The sequence below is a fragment of the Halichoeres trimaculatus genome, unplaced genomic scaffold (assembly GCF_033239565.1).
Source record: "Halichoeres trimaculatus isolate MK-OKI-2021-1 unplaced genomic scaffold, fHalTri1.1 fHalTri1_scaffold_9, whole genome shotgun sequence".
Taxonomy (NCBI): domain Eukaryota; kingdom Metazoa; phylum Chordata; class Actinopteri; order Labriformes; family Labridae; genus Halichoeres; species Halichoeres trimaculatus.
Window position 1 is genome coordinate 27,132,798 of NW_027437188.1, and position 24,956 is coordinate 27,157,753.

Here is a 24,956-nt window from a genome sequence, read left to right on the forward strand (position 1 = left end):
AAACAGGAACCCATTTGTAGAAAGCTATTTTTGTAAGAAGACACAATAACTTCAATGAAGCTAAATGATAGGATACATATTTTAAGGAAAACAGCATTAGAGAACAACCTGCTGCTGTATCCTTACATAGGATCTAACGTAACCACGCATGTTACGTATTCAAAGCTCCAGTGTCTCACAGCTGTGGCTGGTGAAAAAATCCTTCACACACAGCCAAATAATACCTCCTCACTGCCAAGGTCTCGTTTCCTCTTAGCCCACAGTCAGTGGTGTGTACTGTGAATGATGCATTGTGGGATGAAATAAGATGCCGGCAGACAGGAGCTGGAGAAAACGCTTGCAACACACAGGGAGGTTGCGGCTCGGCCAATAGCAGCGCGCAGCATGCAGCAGAGGGGCGGGGCGCGTGTCGGAGCAGCACAGCAGAGAGCCAACCTACCTACATCCTTATTGTGTAAATCTTTAAAAAGCAATTATCTGCAGCATCATCTGAACCTTACTCCACTTCACACATTGGCTGTGTGATATACACAATTTTTGGAAAAAGTAGAGTCTTCAATCGTTTCCAGAAAGGTGAGTTTATGATTTTCATATGTGTAAATATCTGCATATCTTGACGTTTCAGATTTGAGTTTCTCTGTGTGTTGACGAGCGTGAACTGTTGTTTATTTGAGTTATATGATGTATTGATGTGAATGTCAGTAGCCTTAGCAGACTACTAAGTGCATACACTTTGGTACTTTCGCTCCCCTGCAGCAGCTGCTTTCATCTGAAAGTGATTTTGCCAAGTAATTTAACTCCACCTGTATCAAGTTTCACAGACAATCTATGCAAGGCTCGAGTCATCGTGTTGATAAGAGTATTGAAAGAAATAAGCGAGCATTAGGTGAGCCTGTGAATCAGAGTGAAACGCGGTGCGAAGCGGGCAATTTTCTGCGTATGACTGATTTTATCGAGGATCCGGCTGGCCTAAACCATCCCCATCATCGACCACGTGCGGTGTTAATTTTCAGTGCAGTACGTCCGAGTGAACGTGCTCCCTTTTCCTCCCCAGCAGGCACCATCACCATCCTCCAACCATGACTGACAGGAAAGCAGTGATCAAGAACGCAGACATGTCCGAGGACATGCAGCAGGACGCGGTGGACTGTGCCACCCAGGCCATGGAGAAGTACAACATAGAGAAGGACATCGCAGCCTACATCAAGAAGGTGAGAACAGGAGGGATGCACGGATGGGTCCAAACGCAGCTCTGCGTAAAAGCTTTACATCACTGACACATGATCTGCAAGTTCAAAGGGTTTTTTTTTACTCTCACATCTATTTTTGGTTGGTTGAGGCACTGATGTGCAGCCTCTGAGTTTATTTTTTCATATCACAGAAGAAATGACTCAAAAAAGTTAGCCAAATCCACCAAAAGCCCTGTTTTTATCAGCAAAACAAAGTCTGTACAAGTAATCATAACAGTTTTTCATATTTGAGTGCATTGCTCTGTGATAATATAAAACTTTGAAAACTGTATCTGACCTAAAAAAATGAATGAAACTTAAACAACAAATGAGAAATGGAACAAAAATTTGGAGGACCTTACCAAATACCAGCTTAGTTTTCCCCCTTGGAAGTAACAGAGTTGTTGCTCGTTTGCTCATTTCTTATATCAAATTGGCTTTCTTAGGCAGGTTTTTTTCCAAAACCAAATCTTTGTTTGTGTAAACTTGTCAGGTTTGAGGATTTCCTCCAATTTTGTTGCAATTTCACGCAGACCCCTAACTTTACATTTTGTTTTTTGACCGTCACTTAATCAAAATGAGAAAGTGAAATATTTCACCCTGAGTTCTCCAAAACTTTGGAGTACTTTCTGTACTTTCTTTTTCTGTATCTCCCCTAAGTAATTACTGTATCAGGGATTAGCAAGCTACTGCGAGTTTCTTTTAACACAACTGATTGTTTTAATGTGTGATTAACGCACACGATCCTTGATCACCTCCTTAGATGTGCTGTAGAAAATCAGAAAGCAGTGCACCAGTAACATGGAGGGGAAAAACGAACCAAACCATCTTCTAAGCAGAAATAGATTAAGAAACACAATTCCATATTTTCAAAATTAAAAATTTAACAGTTTTTGAATCATATTATATTTTTCCCAGCTAACAGATATGAAACTGCACTAATACATACTCTGGTAGTCAGTTACCTGTGCGAATGATTGCACATGTAAATGGGTTTAAATTTCGCTGCGTGCAATTCCTTCATCTGTCTTCTGGTCAAAGAAAATCTCTGTCAACTACTGCAGCCATGGCATGTCGCCCAAAGGTTTTAAAATCAAAAATAGGAACCCAGTTTTGACATCCATGTTAAAATCTACAGGACAAAGATCATAAGGCCAACTGAACAATTTGGCTTAGATGATCTGAAGGGTAGATATTTGTTTTACTAGCAAATAAGATATGTAGTATGTATTTTTATTTGCATGGAAATGTATATTAATCAAGATTTCTGTAAATGTGCTAGAGTTAGCCCTAAGGATATTTTCCATCTGTAGTCTCAGGCCGGATGTGAAAGTAGGCTACTTGTCCTGCCATGTATGGAATTACAATCTGTTTAACTTTCTAACAAGAACTCTAATGAGCACAAGCTTCAAAAAAACAATTAAATAAGCAAGTATATTCTTTTCCCATGTTCATTTAGAGAGTTTAAAACTTGAAAATGATCCCTATAATATACATTCAAGATGTGAGATAAATTTGTGATGACAGGTGACTTATCTTTAGACATTCGTACAAAAAGTCCAGATTTTTGAAATGTATCGTTTGGGGAAAAAAAATTGTTTACTTCTCCAATAAGTCCTGGGTTTTAATTTGATGATCACTAATACTTTTTTTTATTTCCAGGAGTTTGACAAGAAGTACAACCCAACCTGGCACTGCATTGTCGGGAGAAACTTTGGCAGCTACGTCACCCACGAGACAAAGCACTTCATTTACTTCTATCTTGGCCAAGTGGCCATCTTGCTCTTCAAGTCTGGCTGAGAAGTTTCCCCGGTTGGTGTTGAGGAGTCTTTCTCCCTGAACCTAAATCGGAAATGCACTGGTGGCTGATGTCTCCCATACACTAATAATGACATACCATAATGATGCAAAACCGGCCGTGCGCATTTGCATGGACTATACAATATTTAATATGTATGTTACAGTAAGTTTTCTTTTTCGGTAGTTGCCATTTGAATGCAACTGAAGTAGTTTTTGTTGATGGTGTTTGAGTTCTAGGTTGTAAAGGATTTCAAAGTGGCCCTTGATTGTATAATAAAGGAAAGCTGTAGAATGTAGTGGTGCATCTGCTTTCCTTCACTAAAGGCATTGCAAGCCCTGTTATGAGAATCCATCTGTGAGTTTAGATGGTGAAATCATACTGTGTGCACCAGTTTAACAACCCATCATCATGACTTTACGCTGATTATGTAAAGGGGGCAAAAAAAGTTGTAAGAGTTACTCAATGGCCTTCTTTGGTCTTAAGAAGTACATACTGCACGTGACCCCTTCATTAGCCTGTATTACTAATTTCAAGAACATTTGTTGGCTGTAAATGCGAATACAATATCATTATGGTTTTCATTTTGATTACTGCCCCCCAGAGATGAAGATTTTTGCAGCCGCTTTCAGAAAAAGATGTCACAATATCCAACATGCTTGACGTTTTGGAACCAACACAAGCCAGTGCAATCATTTCCAAGGACATAGATCGTCCACTCTTAAATTTTCACTGTGAAGGACAATGGAGCAAACACAGCTCACACACAAACACACACAGCATAGTCTTGTAACGTCGGAGTAAAACACTACAGACTGGTTATCGAAATCTGCTAACTAACGATTTAAGTCTGACAGTTCTGTGTTTTGCATGTTTAGAGGATTCCCACTATTTCTTTAAATATTGTCAGAGAAGAACGAAAGCTAATCTTGAAGCTAAATACCTTATTTAACTTTTGAGTATGTAGATATTGGAATGATGTCTTGTCTCATTGATTGGGAAGAAGAAGAAGCAGTTTGGGATCAAGTTAAATTTCTAGATGAAAACATCTGCAGTCAACTCTACCAAGGTGAAAAGTGCTCATGTGTTTCAGATAGTTGTGTTGTCTTGTGATACTTTCAAGTTGTGTTAATCACCCAGCTTTTGTTTTAGTACTGCTTGTGTACTGCCGGAAAGCTGAGGCACTTAGAGGCAGGATTTGTAGAGAGGCTGCACACAGATTGACTCTGTCTGGAACACTGATCTTGGGTTGTCATTTTGTCGAGTCAGTTTAATGAGTTTGAAATGGCAATGCACAACACTCAGTCTGGATTTGAGTGTGTTCTCTGGGTTGGTAGGTTAGAAGGATTTAGTCTGTAAAGCTGGATAACACTACACATTTATTTCTGAAGACTAACCTAGGACATATTCTCCCATGATCCAACAGTGGTATATTATGTGTCTCTCAAGTGTTAGCTTGGATTGACTTTTTGTTTTTGTTTTTTTGCAGGAAAGTCTTCCTAACTTGTCAATGTAAACTGATTTTGGTTTGTTTTCCTCTGGCATGTAATTTTGCTGTGTATATGTAAGAGCCGTTCTAATGCTTTTAAATTTGCACAAAGTGTGTGCCTGTCATTGCTCTCAACTGTAACTGGCTTGAGTACAATTGCACTTCATCAGAGTTATACAGTAGGTTGCTACAGAACCAAAACCGTTCAAACTCGACAAAATAAAACTTAATTGTTGACTTATTACTCTCTTGCGTCTGTGTTTTGTCATTAAGAAGATTATCTTTAGGTAGTAGTTGGAACCAATTTATAGAAGCAAGTGTAAAAATCTGACATTATAGCAAATAGGTTTGTGAGTGAACTGTTGCAAAGTCAATGAAAAGCGTATAAATGAAACATCATCAGATATTTCTGTGTTGAGGGAAAAAAGATTCAGTGCTGATGTCATGAAGACCTTTCAGCAACAATGTGAAAAGCTTATGTTATTGATGCTGAAAAACCACTAGACTCAAGTGGCCTCGTGTGAAAAATGGTCCATGGTAAAAATGTGTGAGACCTTCAGTCTGAGATGAGAGGCACAAACCACGCAACTCTTACGTCTGAGCTGCCCAACAACAACAAAAAAAAAAACTCAGTTTGATATCCTGTTACTGAAAGTCATGTGAGATTTGCTGGGAAAACATATCCCCACCTTACCTCTTGACAGCACAGGAAGGAAATACTAACTTAAAAAGCCCATCTTTATAGAAATGTGGGATGTTCTGAGGGCTTGCCATGGATAAGTAGGCAGCAAAGGATTGTGGCCAGGAGTCAAAACACAAACAAAAGCAATACCAGAGACCAATGTCCCTTGCCATTGGACTAACACACAAATAGACCAATCTAAAAACACAAAAGCTTAAATCACTCAATATAGCTGACCGACCTATGTGTTTCTATGGGTCAGTTAAAAAAAAAAATCACTTTGTTTCATTATTTGTCATATTTTCTATCTGTTTGTGGCTGCTGATTGATCCAGCACAGTCCCACGTGGGCACCATGACACCACAGCCAATCAGAGTGAAGATGAATAGCTTTGCCATTGGAGCGATTGTCACGCGACGTCATATACGAAACATCTGGTGGCGGTTGAAGACAGCTTGATACTGCTACATGTTGTGGGGTAATTTCTGAACTCTGAGTGTTTTTATTAGTTTATATTTATTCAATGTCCAACCACTTCTGACCACAGACTGTATAGCTCCTGACTTGGTGTGTGTGGACCAGTGTAACTTAAACGGTTAATTGTTGACATTTAGCTAACAAGCCAACGGAATCTTCATAGTAATGTCCCTGTTATCACATCTGGGCACTTTTATCCTGTGATAACTTGGTTTTAGATAAAATAAGGAGAAGTTAAATCATGTTGTGGCTAAAATTTTTGGAGGTTATCGGTCTGCAGTGACTTCCCCCTCGTTAGCCCTGTTGCTTCTTCTAAAGTTTGTCTTGTGACTGAAAAGCTGTGTTGTATGCTGTTATTTGTTGTGTTTGATGTGGCCTGGCAAAGACAGGGTGGCAAGGTGAGAACCCTTAAAACTTCTTAGCTACTGGGCTAAATGGCAGGTAAGGTGGGCCTTGCCTTGGTGCATCGTTAGCCATGTGGTTGAAAGGCAGCTAGAAGCTAGGAGGACTTGAAGCTAATGTACTGATTAAACACAAAATTAGGTTTTGTGGTTTTATACTTGCAAATGTGTTTTAAATATTGGTTTTAATTGAACAAAAGCCATTGTACTTGCTTTGTTCATTCAGTATTTTAAATTCTACTGAGAAATTTTGAATCTAATATTTTTTCCTGCCACCTCAAACATGGTTTTCTTAGCCCTGTTAGTGGTTATTTTCTAATTAACTAAGACAGCAGTGTTGAATGTCACTTGTGTAATGTTTGTGGTTAAGTTACGTGACGTCTGTAAGTGGAAATCAGTAGAAACACGAGCACACGAAGGCAGCAGAGCTGAGAAAGCAGACAAATTGAAGGACAAGTGACTAATGAATAATTTCTAGAGACAGACTGAGGTCAAATTGGGTGAAAGAAGAAACCCTGTGGAGTTAGCCGTAACACTTTGACTAAATACTAGAAAATGCTCTTTGCAGTGTCCATCTCTACTTAGTTTTGAAGCTCAGACATGATCCATTGAGACACATCAAATATCTTTGGCTTCAAATGCAGTTCTAATGTAGTTCAGAAAGGCTGGAATAAATATGTAATCACAGATCAAATTTAGACTGTTCTGCTGATGTAATGAATCATGTTTTAAAAAAGATCATTACTAGTTATCACTTGTATCTAAAAGCTTTTGCGTCACAGGCATTTGTGCCTTTTCACTAAAGCCCCAGTGATGTTTCACACTCTTGTTTATTTTTTTCCTGTAAGCATCTCCTCCGTCCTTCATACAGTACCTGCTTGCCTGCCTCTCTTTTATACTGTAGCCTCTGGCAGCATTCAAACATCCTCCCACACAAAGCTGTAATTCATGGCCAGAGCACATTCACATTTAGACTGCACAGATAATTGACTGGACAAAGACATTAACCCCTGCGGCTGTTGCCAAGTTTAAAATATGTCTTTTTTGAGGGTTAAAAATTAACTTTTTGATGCGAAAATGTTTAAATGAAGTAAATGCATCTCAGCTGTAACCCTGTGTAGAAATTTCGCTGTTGACAGTCATTTGTACATTTTGGTTTGTATGAAACCCAAACAAACACAACACATCTAAATTCCCTTCACAGTAAAACAACTCTAAGTTTACATTAACAAGAAAAACCCTCCAATATTTAGGTTCAAAATGTGTACTCTCAAAGTGTATATTTACTTCCTCAAATGGCAGGCCTGTAAAGCATTTGCATAATCTCAGTTGCACCAAAACATACTGTTTTTGGCTCAGACTGAAAATATCCTTGACTGTTTGGCTTGGAGAGTGAGCCTCTCATTGATGTGGTGAATGTTTGTGCTCTGCAGATGCCTCACAGACTGTGAGATGACCAGTGGGCGGACTTAACAAAGAGGCAAGTGACTCAGACTGAAACATCAGGGTGTCGATACAAAATGGGGCCACATGAATATGTTAATAGCAGCGCTGGACACGTGGGCTGGAATGACAGGTTGTGTGGGATGGTGTATGTGTTCTCACTGTCACGAGAAAAAGCATTCAACGCTTCAATACATGTAAATCCTTGAGAATGGCAACATGCTGCTGCTTAGTCTGAGAGGGTATGGATGTAAGAGTTGAAACGAGGCTTGAGGCCTTGGTCTGTTTTGATTTCTATTTGAGTCGGCAGTATAAAGAGTCAGACTGATCGCATCTTTAAATCACATCCAGACTAAAGGGAGCTTTCACATTCTCTGGCATTTTTCTTTAGGCACCATGTTCCAAGGTTTTTCGGAGGACAATAAGATATTTTTAGACATAACCAGAGGAGCTCCATATCCTGGTGTCCTTTTTTAAAACCAGCCAGAATAAGCTTAGTTAGTATTTCTAAAGTTTAGTGTTTTCAACAGTCGTGTAAGAAATCTTAAGAAAGTGTTCTCTTGTAGAGGTACTAATACAGAACTCTATTGGTACTACATTAACATATTGCTTAAAAGACCTTCTCTTACTGTACGGTTACATTTATTATGTCAGCGGACCTCTATCACTGTTGCCTTTAACCAGTTTTTGAAGAATCTGTTATTTTATTTTTTTCAGCAATAACCAACAATAATAAAAAAAATGTCCAAATGGTTTGTAAGCCAAAACTAACTTAAAATAACATAATGTCTATTATTCATTTATTCTTTTTTTCCTGTTGATTCTAAAGCTATAGCAGTAGTATAACCCTTTGAGGCTCTGCAATAGATAAATAAATTAATTAATTTAATTAAATGAATTGAATAAAACACAAGACATTATCATTTAGGGATGCACGATATTATCGGCACAATAAATCACGTTTATCTGTATCGGCAGATATGATAATATCTGCCGATAGTCACAGCCGATAAGGTGCTATTCAGTTAGGATTATTATTATTTTCCATCTGAAAAATAAGCTCCTTAAATAAAATGTAGCACACCTTATTTATTTGCACTGCAGAGCTCTGTGTCTGTCACCAGGTTGTTACAGTAGCTCTAAAATAATCAAATGCAACTTGGTTATGTTTAAAAATGCATTGTACATTTAAAGTTCATGTGATCTAAATAAATTATTTTTCTGTATTTCAATACTGAATGTCTTGAGTTTGAAAAAATAATACATTTCTTATTTATGGTAAAATCAAATGTTTTTTGTCTTGTTTTATGTGTGTTTCTTAAACAAATAAGACCGTCACAATAAGAGTAACATATAAATTCCAGTACAGGATAGACTTAGCTTTCTTTACAGTGAAAAAAACCAACAAACTTGTGATTATCGGTATCGGTATTGGCCAACAGGGGTTTCGATATATCGGCATATCGGATATCGGCAAAAATCCAATATCGTGTATCCCTATTATCATTTAAGCAAATAGATAAGTACGGATAATTTTAGCAATAAATTAAATATATAGCAAAAGCACTGGATCCAGTGCACTGCAACCACTCACATACTCTCATAACCCTTTTATGCATGTAAACTGTAAAGAAGACTCCTCATCCCTGTAAGAAAAATGATAAAAAGCCAGAGCAAGTTATTAAATGATATGTAGCTGATACTCAAATATCCAAAATTTACATTTACTATCATAGGGTAAAAATCCCATAAAATAACCAAATCTCAATTTGAGTTATTAAGCACTGAATGTAATTTCATAATGCTTTTCAAACTCATTATAATGATTCAAATTTAGTTAATAGCACAAATCTCAGCTCATACATAGCACATCTACCTTGAACAGTACATAATTCAGCACTTCATCAACTAACACCTTTATTGATATAACAACCCGTTATATAAAGCTTTTTAAAAGTGTGCCCTGCAGCTACAGCAGATCTGGCTGCGTTAGACTTCCACACTCTGACCACAAGAGGGAGACGTTTACCTTTTTGACACATTTTCCTTCTTTCATTTTCTCAATGTTTATGGCAACAAGTATTCAGGTCTAAACCCTGGTTTTAAGACAAGAGTAAGGCTTAGAGTAAATAATTGGAATGATAAAACACAGCACATCAAGACAAAATTTTTTATGGTTTTATGTTTTGTGAGAAACAGTAAAAAAAAAACTTCAGAATGTCTAAGAGCCAATGCTACATGACCATGTGTTCTGTGTCAGAGATGTAAAAGTGAGTTTAATGAAGATAAGTGAGAAATATGAATAAAGAGATAAAATACCCAAATCAGGATTCGAAAAAAATGATGTCAATATGAAAAGGTGCTGTGACTTTTTTTAAGAGGTGGTTTGTTTAACTGATTCCACTACCTGTATCATGTCATAAACCCCGTACACTGTGTACACAGAGGGATGATACTTTTAACTATCACTATGTTAGTTTAGTGTAGGGGAAACATTCGCTATAAAATCCAATTATGAAATGCTTGAGCTTGATGTAGAATTATCATAGAAGCCTGAAGGTGTCCTGATGTTTGGGTATGACATGAGACGACATTAAGGGTACAGGAAGTTTTTAAAAAATGATTTTATTCACATCAATGTCCCGAGAATTTGAGATTATTTGCCCAGCAGGGCTTTGCTTATAGACACTCCGTGCTTTGTCCTCGTTAAGGGCACCCAGAGGTGATTTGCTTCATAAATGATGGCCTCCGGTCTGCTTTGCTGCACATGAGAGCAGTTTGTTCTAATGGTTTCCTTCTGAATGAGGAGTGCAGCCATGAAGGTTTGCAATGCAGTACGGGAAGTTGCTGAAGCAGTCACCCCGCACAGTTTCGCCCAGGTGTGGTATCGCTCATATGCCATTAGGCTCATTAATAGAACCATTCTGGAGATTAAAGAGTGGGACAGCAGCGCGGGAGGCATTTCATTGGCATAACAGCACAGACATAAAACTCATCACGCTGATCACGGTATTAGAAGATTTCATTCACTTCAGAAACAAAACAATTATGCATACAGATACGTAACGCTCTGTTTTGGAGTCACCAGATCTTAGGAAACATCCTGTATGACTAAGTGAGGAGCAGGTTAAAGGTCGAATTGGCTGCCTTTCATGGGCCCGCTATATTTTTACAACCTGTCTGTGCAGAAATGACAGCAAAAAACAAAAATCAGCTCAAACAGAAAACCAACTACTTTTTCTACAAAACAGCAAATAAAGAATTCTCTTTTTCACGTGTCTTTTATGTTGTAGAGTCAGCCTAATGAGTAAGAAAACCTGGTTTCAGTTGACCTAAAGTCACCAGCCCCGTCTTCCTACTTTAACAAAGCACCTTATCAGAGCCAAACCCTTTATGGACCATCACCTCGTAATCCTGCACCTTTACTGCCCTCGCTGTGCGCTGCTGTCAAGGATAAGGTAATCAGCTTATCATAAAGACATGATTTATAAAACTTGTATGCAATAAGGGCATCTTAGTGATTCTTTGATATCTTGGCTGTGTTTCTGGACTACTTTGCACACCATGTTAAGAAATGATGAGACACAAGGCTCTCTTTAAGTCAGACTTTTTACATCTTGTCTTTGTCACAACAGTTTGAAAAACAAACTTCGACATGTCCTCGTCCCGCTCTCTTACCTGAGTGAGCAGCGTAAGGAAGCAGGAGAGTGAGACTTGTTTCGGTACTTTCTTGCCTTATCTCAGATCATATCCCTGCACTCTGAGGCATGTGATGTTGGGCAATAGGGCCATAAAGCAGGGCAGCTCTTTATGAGACGGACTGTGAAACTCCGGCTTCACTGATGTGGTTCTGTGGCTGCAGGGGGGCTTCCGCAAAGCAATGTTTGCACGTCACATCTTGTCCTTATATCAAAATGTTCAGAGGAAACGTCTTTGTAATGTTTATAATCCTCCTTTAGTTACCTCTACCAAGGAGGTTATGTTTCTGGGGGAGTTTGTTTGTCTGTCTGTTTGATCTGTGAATCCAAAAAGTAACAAACGGATCTTGATGACATTTTGGGGAATTTTTAAAATGGGATAAGAAAAAACTAATCACATTTTGAAAGTAATCCAGGTACACTGTCTGGATCCAGGATTTTATTGAAAGATTCTTTATCATTGTGAGATAGGGCCATTTTCACCATGTGTATATATAACTCCACCATAAATGGTCAGATTGCTTTGCCAAACAATATAGGACAAGGTCACCATCATTTCTGACAGATGTGAAAGTACAATCCAGATCCTGGCAATATTACGGATACTAAGATCTGGAACATGAAATATGTACTGGGTCATCATAATTTTTGACATTGTCAGGTAACAAACTATCGTGCAAACTTGCAACTTACACCAAGCTGTAGCAGACAGTCAGCTGAAAGGGAGTATAACATTAGGACTAAAGTGTTGGATGACATTCACAATATGCTTGGTGGAGGTCTGTGCGCTCTGAGCAAATCCAAACAGCTTTTCTAGTTTAGCTTTTGATCAAATTGTTTACTTTAATAAAAACCAGGAAAGTATTTGGCAAAAATACAGTTTGCCTGAAAGTTGATTTTTAAATGAAAGAACATAAAATAACGTATATAATTAGTGATATTTTAAGGTCCTTTAAAAAAACTTAAGTTTCTATTCTCATTCCTGCATTCATACTCTGCTAATAAGAAGTGTTTCATTGTCATCTTTTAGAGTTCATAGTACCAGGGTTCTGTTTCTGTCATAGTTTTCAGTTTCTCTATTCACTCATGTAATTTAGAGCATTGTTATTTTTTTTCTTAAAATTATTGTTCTCTCGAAGGGGCTGTGAGGACTATCTGTCCGGGATAAAGACTCGGTTTCCCATGAGCACTTGCACCAACTGTTGCAAGGATGTGACTGCTACCAAGGCATGCGTTTATTTGAAGCAAATGAATTGAGATCTCTTTTTTTTTTTTCCAGGTTATTTTTTTGAGGCTTTTCATGCCTTTAATCTGAGAGAATAGCACAGTGGATAGAGACGGTAACAGGGTGAGAGTGGGGAATGATATGCGGGAAAAAGGACGCAGGCTGGATTCAAACTCAGGCCACCTGCTCTAGGGTGAACCTCATGAGGTGTGACCTAGACCGCCAGGCCATCTGCGCCCCCTCATCTTTTTTTTCACCCTAATTTTCTTTGTTCAACCTGTTACAGGATGCTAAATGATGAGGTAAAGTATTAATCCATAGGATGGTGCTATAGTTTGAAACGCGGCAATAAGCAAACTTTTTAAACTCATTTTGTAGCACAGTTTTGTACCAGGCTATATTTAGTCTAACTCACAGCCCGGTGCCCTGAAACTGCTCTGTAACTGGTAACATGAAGCCGCGTTTCCACCAAGCAGACTGGTTCGGTTCGTCTCGGTACAGCGCGTTTTTTCGGCGTTTCCACTGACTCATCCCGGGACAGATCCCTAAAAACAGAGATGAGCCAGACTACTTTTTTGCAACCTTTCTGTAGGGGTGCCAGACTGAACCGATCCGCTCTCGGAAGGTGGAGCAACACGCTGCAGACTGTTGATTGGTCTAAAAGAATCGTCACTTACCCCGACAGCAGCTGCATTTCTCCTGGTGGCACACAGAAACTCTGAAACAAAGCTTGATTGCACTTTGTAACAGAGAGCTACATGCCAATCACAGAGAGGACGAAATGCTGCATGTCCTCCATCTATGCTCTCTGTTTACTGTGTCACGATTTTCTACTTTGTTGGATTTAATAGCGGGGTAAGCTGCTACGGCGTCACGCTATTGTTTAACAGCTGCGGCTTCCGGCATCCAGCTTACAAGCCGCCCACCACAAGAGGGCACAGTTTGCTGTGGAAACGCAAACAGGATCAGGCTTAACTGTACCAAACCGTCCCGAACTGTACTGAACCGACCCGGACTGCTTGGCGGAAACGCGGCTTTGGTGAATCCTGGTTATGTCCTGCCAGTGCTCATCTACCAACTCCAACCTCGCCAAGCAGAGCAAATGTAACCTCCCTTTTCAGTTGACTGATAGGCTCTCTAGTTTGAACAGACCACTGCAGTTTAACTCCTCTCTTGTTTCCTTTGGTTAAGCCAGGCTTGGTTATTTAGTCTTTTTGCCACAATTTAGTTTGTGTAACTTTGCTGTAGTTTTAATTTTGTTTTTGTTTTCCCAGGGTGGATAATTTATCTAAGGTTAACTAAGTTTAGTTTACTTTTCTTTATTTCAGCACGTCCATTTCTGCTTCGATTTTTCTCAGAGGTTTAGGTTTTTGGTAGCTATAGCTGAGTTTTTACTATTACAGTTAATGTTCATGTTGTCTAAGTTATAGCTTAGCTAAAAGTTTATGTATATTGCCATTTTTCTAAGGTCAACAATTTTGTTAGATCTGTTTGGATAATTTTATTGTAGCTCAGTGTTACTTTTGTTAGATTTTAGTCTCACCAGATGAGATTAACTTGGCTTAGTTTTACTTAATTATTAGGTCGTGTTGAGTTTCAGTAATATTATATAATTGATATTAAAACTTTTAAAGTACATTTCACAGCTTTGGTTTCAGCCATGGGTAAGATAAAGCTAATCTTGTTCCCTGCAGAGCTGTTCAGGTGCTGTCAGTCAGGTAACTGATGGCTGAGATTACCCTGACAGAAGTTTAAAGCTGTTATAAAAGTGACTTTTTTTATTTGATTGCTGTTGGTTACTGGCCCTGGTTTTATCCAAGGTTTGTTTGAAGACAAGCAACAAACCGCAGGGCGTGGGGTGGTGTGAGTGTGTGCTTGTGTGTGTGTGTGTGTGTGTGTGTGTGTATCCGAGGGGGTCATGCAGGGGGTTTGGTCAGGGAGGTCATAGTGGGGTGGGAGTTCGGGAAGTCACACAGGTAGGGGACACTGATACAGGCAGTGTGGGACTGTGCAACCACCATGTCTCAATCTACAAACCCACCCTGCATGACTGGTCTTGGGCAACAGCTAATGGCCCCCAATTACGGTTTCTCTGTCCTCCAGAAAGCAGCCAGTGTGGCGTGACCCTCCAAATGAGTCTTCCCCAGGAGCGCATGGCAACTGAGATATTGAGAAGAATGGCATAATTTTATGTAACTTTTCATATCAGAGAAGTAGAAAATTCGCTCCCTGATTTTTTTTTTTTAACAAATCTCTGTTATTGCCATTAAGTAAGATACCTGTTTCCAGAGAGATTTCTGAGGTAAAAGTTAAGGTCTGTGTTGAAACGTAAAAGGAGAAATGGTTAGAAAAAAAACAAATCAGGAACTTAAATGTTCAGGTGGGAAAAGAGTAGAGCAAAGCCTGAGGTGGAAAGGTCAAACTGATGTTTCACGGTGAAGCAAAGAGAGGGACATTTTTTTCCGACAGGATGCCTCCTGTGGTCGGGGTTAATGTGGTGTTGGAGGGACAGAGATGTGCGGATGAATTAATTTTAGGGATGAGCAGAGGAGCGTGGAGACAGAGGGCCAGAGTCCACTGGTGGAGAGGTGGTGGGAGGGGAGCAACAGGGATTGGTGGCTTTGGAAAACAGGTTTCTGAGAAAAATTCAGATTTCTTTTAGAAGTGAACCAACACGGTGCAAAGTCCGAACAACTTTTTTTATAAAATTGACCAATTTTTCAAGTTTTAAGAACCTGAACAACGCAAAACTTCTGACTCTTTGTGTTTACAGTCATGAAAATCTATTAGATGTAGCAACAATTTGTGACACAAATCAATGCCAGATCACAGTCTATGGGTAAATGTGTCTTATTGGTTTACCAAATGTGGCTAACTATAGCAGAGCTTGCACCACCGGCCTCTGGTCCTCCTTACAGGTTACGTCCAAATTCCTGTGCTGGCTAAGAATTGCTAAGCACATGGTTATTTCTGCCTTTCAGATCCAAGTTCTACCAAATGAGTTACAGCCAGCCTGAGCTACAAGAGCTACAGCCCCAACTAGTGGCAGGTGTTTGCATTAAACAACGTATAACTCATGAAGATGACAGTATGGAATCATGTGATTGAACACACATGCACAGCCCCATACCTAAGACTAGGGATGTTCTGATACTGATACCAGGTATCGGTATCGGGCCGATACCAGCCTTTTTTCAAGGTATCGGTACTCGTGAAGGCTGCAGATACTAGCAGCAAATACTCTTGGCAAAAAAAAGTCTTACGTTGTGCAAGTCCTCCTCGCCACTAGTTGCTGCAGTTTAACACCACTGCAAATGTGTGGCAGGTCCTTTTTAGACTATATGAATGAATCAGGAAGAGTTAACAGCTAAACTTTTTTTATTTTGCACTTTAGTTTACTTTAAAAAAAAATACCAAAACTCCGACAGTTGTTAGTTTTACTGTGCACTTTTAATATATATATATATTTTTAATAATATTATCAAAACAATTTTTAACTCAGTGAGAGTTGTTAGTGTTTTATTTCGACTTAATGGCAGAGTGACTGTGCTGTCTTTGATCAAAATGATTTGTCACTGTTAATTGAAATTTTATGTATCAAAAGTACTAGTAGTATCAGTACTTGGTATCGGTGAGTACCCAAGAAGGAGTATTCATACTGGTATCGGTCTACAAAAAAGTGGTATCGGACATCCCTACCTAAGACAATAGTTCCTGGTCCACAGAAGACAAACCATGTTGATTCAACAGCAGATTGCCACCGGATTTTGGCTGTAGCACCACAATGAGTCAAACATTTTCACACATACTGTGTTAAATGCAAGGGGCAACATCCAGTTAATCATAATGAAGCCTCTGCAGAAGTGCTAAAAGTTGCTGTTCATCAAGGCTCCACTTGAGGCTGACTACTGAAAGACCAGAAGTCACGTACACACCCAGCCATAAAAACAGAATTTTACAGCATTAAAAAGCATATTTTCAGCCTGGTTAAAAATATGGCTTGGGTCTAAAACGTTGATTTCACTATCAGCACACACTGTATGGTGAGTGAATTTTTTTTTTAACCCATTTGTTGAGAAGTTATTAGGATTGTTTGATTGTCCAATCAGAGACACAGCTCAGGTCACATGACTGACGGGCACCCTTTAGATATTCAAAAGGAACAGTCTAGGAAGAATTTTTTATAGCCAGAAGTTGTTTCATTTTCTTTCTCAGCTGAGTAATTTTAAATTAGGTTTAAAAAATTGTCAAATTCACTTGCAACAGAATGTTTTGTTCTTTCGCTTTCCTTTTAAGGAGTGTCCACCACCATTTGAAACCACCAAAGATCATATATCCTTTTCTGAAAGCAACATCAACATTTGATAATGGGAACATAACATAGAGCACCTTTACTGAGATTTCAATTTACGTCAAACCTGAGTCATATACAATGACTAAATGAAGCAGGTGCTTTAAACAGTCACAGGGCGACAAGACAGATGCTACGGTTGACTGAGTATGAAGCTTTTCTCTTTACTCATGAAATAATCAATAACTCGGGTTCCACATTAGGTGGCAAAGGGCCAGAATCGTAATTGTTCAAAAGATGACTTGAATAAGCAAAGCAGCTCCAGAGACGCTCCGTAGAGACTTTCCTTTCAAAGTGCATGTTTACAGTAAAAACAGGCTTGCACTTATTAAAAGATTAGACATATAATATGAAGCAGACAGCTGAAATGTTTGTGTCTGGAGAGAATGATGGCTGCATCATGAATTTAATACATGGATGGTTTATTTTCCATCAGCTTGTGGTTTAAAACCCAGAATATGTCCGCATACTGAACCCCTCCTGTCTTGTCAAACCTCCAAACAGACAGAGTTGTGTTACTGTAGCTCTTCTCACAATGATCCCATTTAGCTCGGTGTCAGAGCAGACACACCAACATCGATCGAGGTAAAAGGAAATGTGCGGATTCCTCGCTCAGGCTGTTACACATTAACTGTTCACGAAAAAAGAAATAAAAAGAGCTTACAGACTCTGACAGATAACCTGCTACTGCATCTGTCAACACCAAGCAAATAAATCCACACTAAAGGTCATTGTTGCTACTGTCACATTTTCCTGTTATTGGTGTGTTTATGACCAAAATAAAAATCTATGGGTGTCAGATAGTGGAGGGACAGAGAGCAGATTTCTATCATAAACATAAGGGTCCTAAAATGTCTTTTTGAAGAGGGAGAGATTGATTTGAACAGTGTTGTAACAGGTCAATTTAGTTTTTAAATATAGTTTTGTTTATTGATGCCTTTCACACTTATATGTATAAGAAGAAAACTAAGCTGATGTTTTACTCAAGAACATGTAGAAACACACAAAGCATTCATAATAAAATTGTTTGGGCCAACTTAAAGTTGACATATCACACAGGCCCTATCTAGATAATTCAAATGTAACGTTTAAAACAAGGGTCAAAGGCAACTGCAGTCTTTTATATTTTACTCATTTTCTAAATGACAAGGTTAGCAGAAAAAAAGTTTTTTTAAAAACAGCAGTTAGATGCTAAAGAGAATATGAAATCAGTCGCACAAACAATTTTTTCTTTTGACCCTATCTGCACCCATGTTTTCACCATTTGTGTCCCCAAAAGGCTCCGAAACTGTATGGGTTAAATTTACAGTGATGAACTTAGAGATAAAAGTTTTGAGTGCAAAGTATGAAATCCAGAGATTCTCACATGCCGTTCATTATATTGAAACACTTCAAGCTGATGTTTCCTCAACAAAATATTTCCCCTTGTCTTTAAGCTACCTTGTATCCATCCAGGAGACTTGAAACCTCTGTTACACAAGATTCCCATATCATCAGTTTAAGCGCACCAAAAAATCCATTAACCAACCAACAGCTGGCAATGATAGTTATAGTTAATGAATCGGGACTTTAGAGGGTACATATACAGTCTCTAAAATTAGGGGTTATTAAACAAAAGAAAAGCATTTATCAAAAATATATCCTTACAAAGGCGATAAAAAATGTCGACAATTCTACGTAGAAAGTTAATAAATAGTGATCATTTTTAATAATCAAAGGACTTGGATATTAGAAGGGAAATTTGAGAGCCACGCAGCAGCTGAAATAAGTTGTGAGTCACAGTTAAGCAAATCAACCAGTTATCTCCAAAGTGCCCTGAAAAGGAAATATGCAGATGTTTTAGGATAAAATCAGTTTTTTCTTGCATATTTTATATACATTTAAGTAAGACTTAAAAAATCCTCTTTTCAGGAAGGGAACGGATCCTCAGCTCCCTTAGCCAATTAAAACAAAACAAAAAAAAACTTTTTACATCTAAGGAGTTATATCCATCTGTTTCAGTATGTGAAAATGGTTTTCAACTTGAAATAATTTTTCAATCTCAAAACCATATCTGCATTTGTTTGGGGAAGATTTTTGCTCTAACCAGGATGATGAAGTGTCTGTGTATACATTTTGCTTTACTGTTGTGTAATTGTGTGCGATGCAGGCGCTGACAGCAGTGTGTTTGTGCTGCAGCTCCCTCTCAGAACATTCCACCCTTCCTGGCTGCTAATGTCAGGTGTGCATGCCTCTGCATTAATCAGGCTGCTGTGAACCTGTGGCTTAATCGCAGAGGAAGCCGAGCAGGTAATTACTTCTGAATCTTTAAGTGCCCAGACAAGGAGAAAGAAAAACAGCAGACTGGGAGGCAGATATGGAGTGGCCGAGGGAGGGTCGCAATCACTTGTAGTCTTTAGGTGAGGCCTAGACACACCTCTGTAATTTAAAGTCCCGCTGACTTATGAATAACTTATCAATACAGGTGTGGATCTTTGAAAGGCTACTTTTATTTTAGCTAGTGCTTGTAAAAATTACACAAAATAAAACTGACTGGGTGATATTTATTTAAAAAAATGCTTCCTCAGCACAAGGTGATTAAGATTTTTCAATTTCATTTAATAATGGATTAATAATGTTTTGTTGTTTTTTTTGGCACCACAATTTGTTTTGCTAAGTCAGGAAATATCAAATAATCAATTCCCCAAATCCCTAACTTTGGAAGCATAAATGATACTGCTGGAAGTAAATGGCCTCCATTGTCGATTTTTTTTCTTGAGACATAAAGCTCCTTTTAGGAACTTATTGTATATGCTAATGCAGGTCCACTAACGTTATCTTGCTTTCAACTCACAGTCAGATGTATAACTCACCCAGAACTTTTGCAGAAGAATACATAAAAAAAAAAACAAAATAAAAAATAAAAAAAATAAAAAAAAAATCAAAGCACCAACATCCCTTGAACTTGTAATCACAAAACCCTTCAACTCTGAGACATGAGGCTATCTGAATTAGATATTCGGCTTGTCTGTTCTTCTTCATTAAAGATAATGATGTTTTATTGCCAGTTTAACACACATATTGATATGGAAAATCAGTGTGACAATTTTTAGTCTTTATGGTTTTAATTTGCTGATTAATGCTTGTAATTTTTAGTTCTGCTTGTAACTGATACCAAGGGGCCCAAACTGAAACTCCTTGTGACCCACTGTCTTATTTATTCTTTTAATTGACCCTATTTGCAAAGACTTATCTCTTCCATAGCACAATGACGACTTCACCCAGCTTTTGCATTTTGACGGGAACAAAGTAAATATCAGATAACTACATTCCAATCTTCTTTCCAAATACCAAATAAAGGGACTTCTTATCATGCCGTAATTTATCACAAACTCTTCCTTGAAGGTGTGTGTTTGACCTCCTGTTGAGTACAGCAGCTAACGGCTCTGATCTAATACTCTCGTGTTCTTTTCTCAGCAGATTTATTGCCCGGTGACACACCTTCCATGGAACTGGCACAGTTTGTCTGCTCACAATAGGGTCAGAGGTGATTGTGTGTAGATGTGTGTAGATGTGTGTGTTTGAACATTATAAGCTGTTTGTTTTTAGGCAAATACAATAAAGCTGCCAAACAAGAACAACACAAAAACAAGAAAACAGTTTTGCAGGTGCATGCATGAGATTTTTGTTTGTCATCTGTATATTTAAAGCTGATCCTGTTTTTGCTCACTAGGTGTCAGTAGTGAGTTCACCAGAGAATCACAAGGTACAGCTTCACATCCCACACTTTTTACCCACATTCAAAAGGAGTCCTCCGTCTCAATGCCTTCAGCACAGAGCTATGCAAACTGAAGCACTGGTATGGAACTGAAGGATAGCGATTCGTATGTAAGAATCATGCAAATCTCCCAGAGTTCATCAGTGTAACAGTCATTAATAGATACCTGAAGGACTAATAAGAACACCTTCATACTTTTATTCTCAAGTACAATTGTTTTGTGTTTTTGCTTACAGGAGGAGGATGCTGGAAAGCCCTGATTGAATGATTTCACACTAAAACTTGATAAAATAATAGGGGGAAAAAAGAAATTAGCCTTTCAGAAAGATGGTCTTGTTTGTTCTTTTGCTGGACTGCAGTTTCCTTTTCATGCATCGCTGTGCCTGTGCGTGCTTTTTTGGCCCATTTACCTTTTCCTTGAGTTGATATGCTTGACTGTGAAGCAGATGTTAACCTATTTGCCTGTACAAGAAGATGAGAAAAGTGTTTTAAAAATACATCCAAATCTTTCTTAAGGTGGTTAAGCTTGACCACCTTAAGAAAGATAAAGAAGAAAATGAGTCTAATTTTGGATGTATGAGTCTTATTAGTAATAATGCCAGGTTTAACAAGTACAGGGAAATCTTCCACATTACAGTTCTTGATTATTGTAAAGAAGGAGCTGTTTTGTTGTTGTTGTTGTTTTTTTTTGCACCACTAGTGGAAAAACTATCTTTTTTTTTTTTTTTTAGATTTATTTAGTTATTCATTTAGAAGTTATATTCGTTTTTTTTTCTTTCCAACCCTTTGTGACCTACCATACCAAGTCTGCCAGATCCTACTGTTACATTTGTACATGCTGCCAAGTAGTTTTTGACATAAAACTTTTGCTATACATCAATACAACCCTTGAATCCAAAATGTTAATAAAATGTACAAAAATAGACTTGTGTCCAGACTTGGGGTGTTGAAAGCTGGTGAAGACAGTCTGTGGTGCAGACATACACACTGGGAGTTGAACCTGTGACCTCTGCGACGACTGCAGCTCCACCAAGCCAAACCAGCAAACTAATCGGGTGCTAAAAGATACTTCATGTTTAGAAATGTTGCTGTGGTTCATCTTCTCGTAAACAAATTCCTAATTGTGCATCTTTTTTAAATTTAATCTAATTATTTTAGTCTGATTTATGATTTTTCCTATGAGCCCTTTCTTCTTCTCTGATTTCAGCTGATGCCATAGAGATGCAGGTCTGTCCCCTGTCTCTGCACCTTGATTAAGTGGCGGCAGATTCGATCCCTGAGTCAATATTGACCCCAGCGTGCAGGAGAAGAGGAGCTGCAGCAGCTGGGAGGAGGAGGTGATCATCATCTGCTCCACTCAGGTTCATGCAGTGATCCAAACCCAGGACTTTAGATTGCCAGATACTTAAATATCCCCACTCAAATATCTTCCTCTCTTTATTTGTTTGGTAATATGAGTAAAAAAAAAGATAGTATTTGACAAGATAAACCACCTGTGTCAGAGAGCAGCTTAACTCAGTTACTGTACAAGTGTGGGAGTGTCAGATTGCTTGATAGGGGTGTATGATGTAAGGGGTCGTGCTGCTCTGAAGAGCAAATCCCAGCATCAGTACATTTTCTGACATGTCTGAACTTCTGTGACTTTGTGATAAACTTGATCTACACCAGAAGGCAAACCTCAAATCATTTTTTTTCAGTTTGGTCTTTCTTTAAGCTTCTCTGGCATTAAAAGAAAATACAAAAATACTACACACAAGAGAAAATGTTAAGGCATAATCAAACAAGCCTGACAAAGAAACCAATTTGCTGTTGTGTGACTTATAGCCAAATCTCAAAGCTGTTCTGATCAGACTTGATTTGACAAAAGAAAAGAGGAAAAGCTTGATCCCTGACTACACACACACACCTTGTGCAAAAAGAGCAAACATAGCCAAGAGACTTTTAAGTCTTTGGTCACAGAAACACTTTTACACACACTCACACGCCCTACTACATGTGTGTTGACAGAGCATACACCGTCTCTGTGACACACAAACGTGTAGCCTTAGGTCTCCACAGCTCCTCCAGTGCAGGATCACCTGCCAGCCATGTTTATGAATTGGGAGGAGTGGATGGATGCCAGAGTCTTCCATCACTTTCCTCTTCCTTATCCTGGCTTGTATCAGTCAACTGCAAACAGAAACATTCCCCCTCTTCGTCATCCTCTTTTCTATGTGCTGCAAATCAGCCATCTTCCTGTGATTCATGGGCGTGTTGATGAAATCTTATTACACTGATAGAGATCAAAGCCACAGCTCCGTCCCTTAAAGACAAACTGTGATGCAATCAAAGGGATTGAGGAAATATCTGATCACTGATGGATTTATAACAGATAACCTCATGGAACGGAACAGAAAAAAAGTGATTATCATAAAACAGCCAGAGGATTTGCATGATTAATGAAGTTTTGTAGGGAGAGCTGAACTCTAAATGAGATATTTAGATTCAAGACTCTTTTATTTCCTGCAGAGTTGTTCAAGATTATCAAAAAGTTCCTGGTCCCATGGAGTAATACTGTGCTAACTATTTTAGAAAACAAACCCACAAGTTAGCAAAGCTATGTATCCTTAAATAAAAATGGATTAAAATTTCTTCACTAGACAATTTGTGACTTTTGATAAGTTCTAAATAGAAAGTGAATGAATTGTTGTTGGCCAAAAGAACCATTAAAAGCTAGCCTCACCTTTTGGCATTTTGCAAGAATTAATCTGATAATAGAAAAAAAAACACCAACCGAATAAGCTAAAGACAATCTAACAATTCTGCTTAATGTATTTAAGTTTTTAATGTCCCTCGGTCGTGACATCTAGTTACTTTATGCACTTTAAGTTGAGGGACACACTGCTAACTTCTTGCTAACAGCTACTCCATTTCAAATGAAGTTTTTAAGTTTACTCCAGTTTTAATCATTGTTTTGCCCCCTTTTGATGCTGTTAACTTCGTCGATGAAAAATGACAAGGAAAGGCCTGACCCTTTTGGAAATAAGATGGTAGCTAGCAACAGCTAGCATGACTTTTGATATAGCATTACATTGGTGTATGTGGACCACCTGATGTTTATAGTAGATATTAAAAAAGAATTTAGTAATTTTTATACATTATCATCTTTTGATGTCTATTAAATTGTGAAATATGAGCCACTATCATGTCTAAATGTTTGTCTAAATGAGGCTGAAAACAGCTGCTAGTTAGAGTAGCTAAGGCCAAAAACTGGAAACGAAGAGAAAATGTGGCAGGTATGATTACCTTTTAGATTTGTATATTTTCCTCTCAGCATCTCTTAATTTTTTTAATAGCATGTTATCCGTCGTTAGCTTAAGTAGCATAAGCGAGTAAAAGCTTGTGTTTGCATGTGTTGGGTGCAAGGATCAATGATCCGTTAACAATTTGTAGATACTATTAGCATTTGCTGATTATCTCTAACTTTGTGTTCCTTAATTGAGATAATTCTTTAGGACTGGCCTGTAGATTGTTGCATTAGCATATTGTTTTACTTGTTTTACAAAATTCAAGAGATAGTTGACACTTAAAATATGACAGATTCTTTTTTCAATCAAATAGCAATATGCCTGGTGTGCTAAGTTTCTTTTTTGTTCCTCTTTAGAAGCTGAAATCTGAGATGTTTTTCAGTTTCCAGTTTCTAGGCCAAGCAACACTAACGATAGACTAACCCTACCATTGCATGCCAAGCAAACCCACATGAAAACGTTATTAATCATCTCAAGTGACTCAAAATTGAAGTAATTCCACATATTTGCCTCTTCATTCAGACAGATATCAACAAGGTTTAACCACGGTCATCTCATGTCATTCAAGAGAGGAGCTGAGCGGTTGGCGAGTTCAGGACGGGGGTAAGGTCCAGCTCACTCAGTGGAACAGGACATGATTCTTTCTCCTGAATCTCACGCACACATCGAGTAGCCCTTGCCCTTTTTATTTCACCCTTTCCAAATGTTCCGGTCCTGTGCACCGAGTAAGCTGTGGGGTGAGGAGCGAGAGGTCATGAGAGGTTAGTGAAGACACCAAAAAGCAGCCAAGCACACCCTGAGACAACACTTGAGTACTCACCAAGTGTCCCTGACTTTGAAGTATGAAAATGACCCAGAAAACAGGCTGGCGCTGGCTCGATCCAGCTTTGGAGCATTGTTGTACCCATGTGAATAAAAAACTACTTGTGTAAAATAAGCTAGATGTTGATATCAAAACTTATAACTGCTTTATCTTTGTAAATGCCTTATAATTTGAGAACTTCCAGATATTAATGTCTGACTACACATGGATGGTACATTACACTTCAACCTCATTTATTGAGCACAACGAAACTTCTGAACAAACAGCATCTTTTCATGTTGATGGCAAAGAATTGA

The 24,956-nt window shown here is 38.5% G+C and overlaps 2 protein-coding genes across 6 annotated transcripts in view; both read left to right on the forward strand.

Moving 5' to 3' along the window:
- The first annotated feature begins 370 nt into the window (after positions 1 to 370).
- dynll2a (dynein, light chain, LC8-type 2a) lies at positions 371 to 4,744 on the forward strand. 2 transcript variants are annotated; one of them, XM_074679162.1, is made up of 3 exons: positions 371 to 573; positions 1,058 to 1,211; positions 2,892 to 4,744. In XM_074679162.1, the coding sequence occupies exons 2-3, from the start codon at positions 1,080 to 1,082 to the stop codon at positions 3,027 to 3,029; spliced, it is 270 nt and encodes an 89-aa protein (XP_074535263.1). In that variant the 5' UTR covers positions 371 to 573; positions 1,058 to 1,079; the 3' UTR covers positions 3,030 to 4,744. The 2 variants fall into 2 exon arrangements, with proteins under 2 accessions (XP_074535263.1, XP_074535262.1); XM_074679161.1 differs by having other exon boundaries at positions 375 to 573; positions 1,055 to 1,211.
- Positions 4,745 to 5,602: 858 nt separating this feature from the next.
- Positions 5,603 to 24,956, forward strand: part of hnf1ba (HNF1 homeobox Ba) — a 39,842-nt gene continuing 20,488 nt past the window's right edge. For all 4 annotated transcript variants that reach the window (XM_074678849.1, XM_074678846.1, XM_074678845.1 and 1 more), the window contains exons 1-3: positions 5,603 to 5,676; positions 21,758 to 21,887; positions 24,360 to 24,440. The gene's annotated coding sequence lies outside the window, so the exon portion shown is untranslated. The remainder of the gene's footprint in view (positions 5,677 to 21,757; positions 21,888 to 24,359; positions 24,441 to 24,956) is intronic.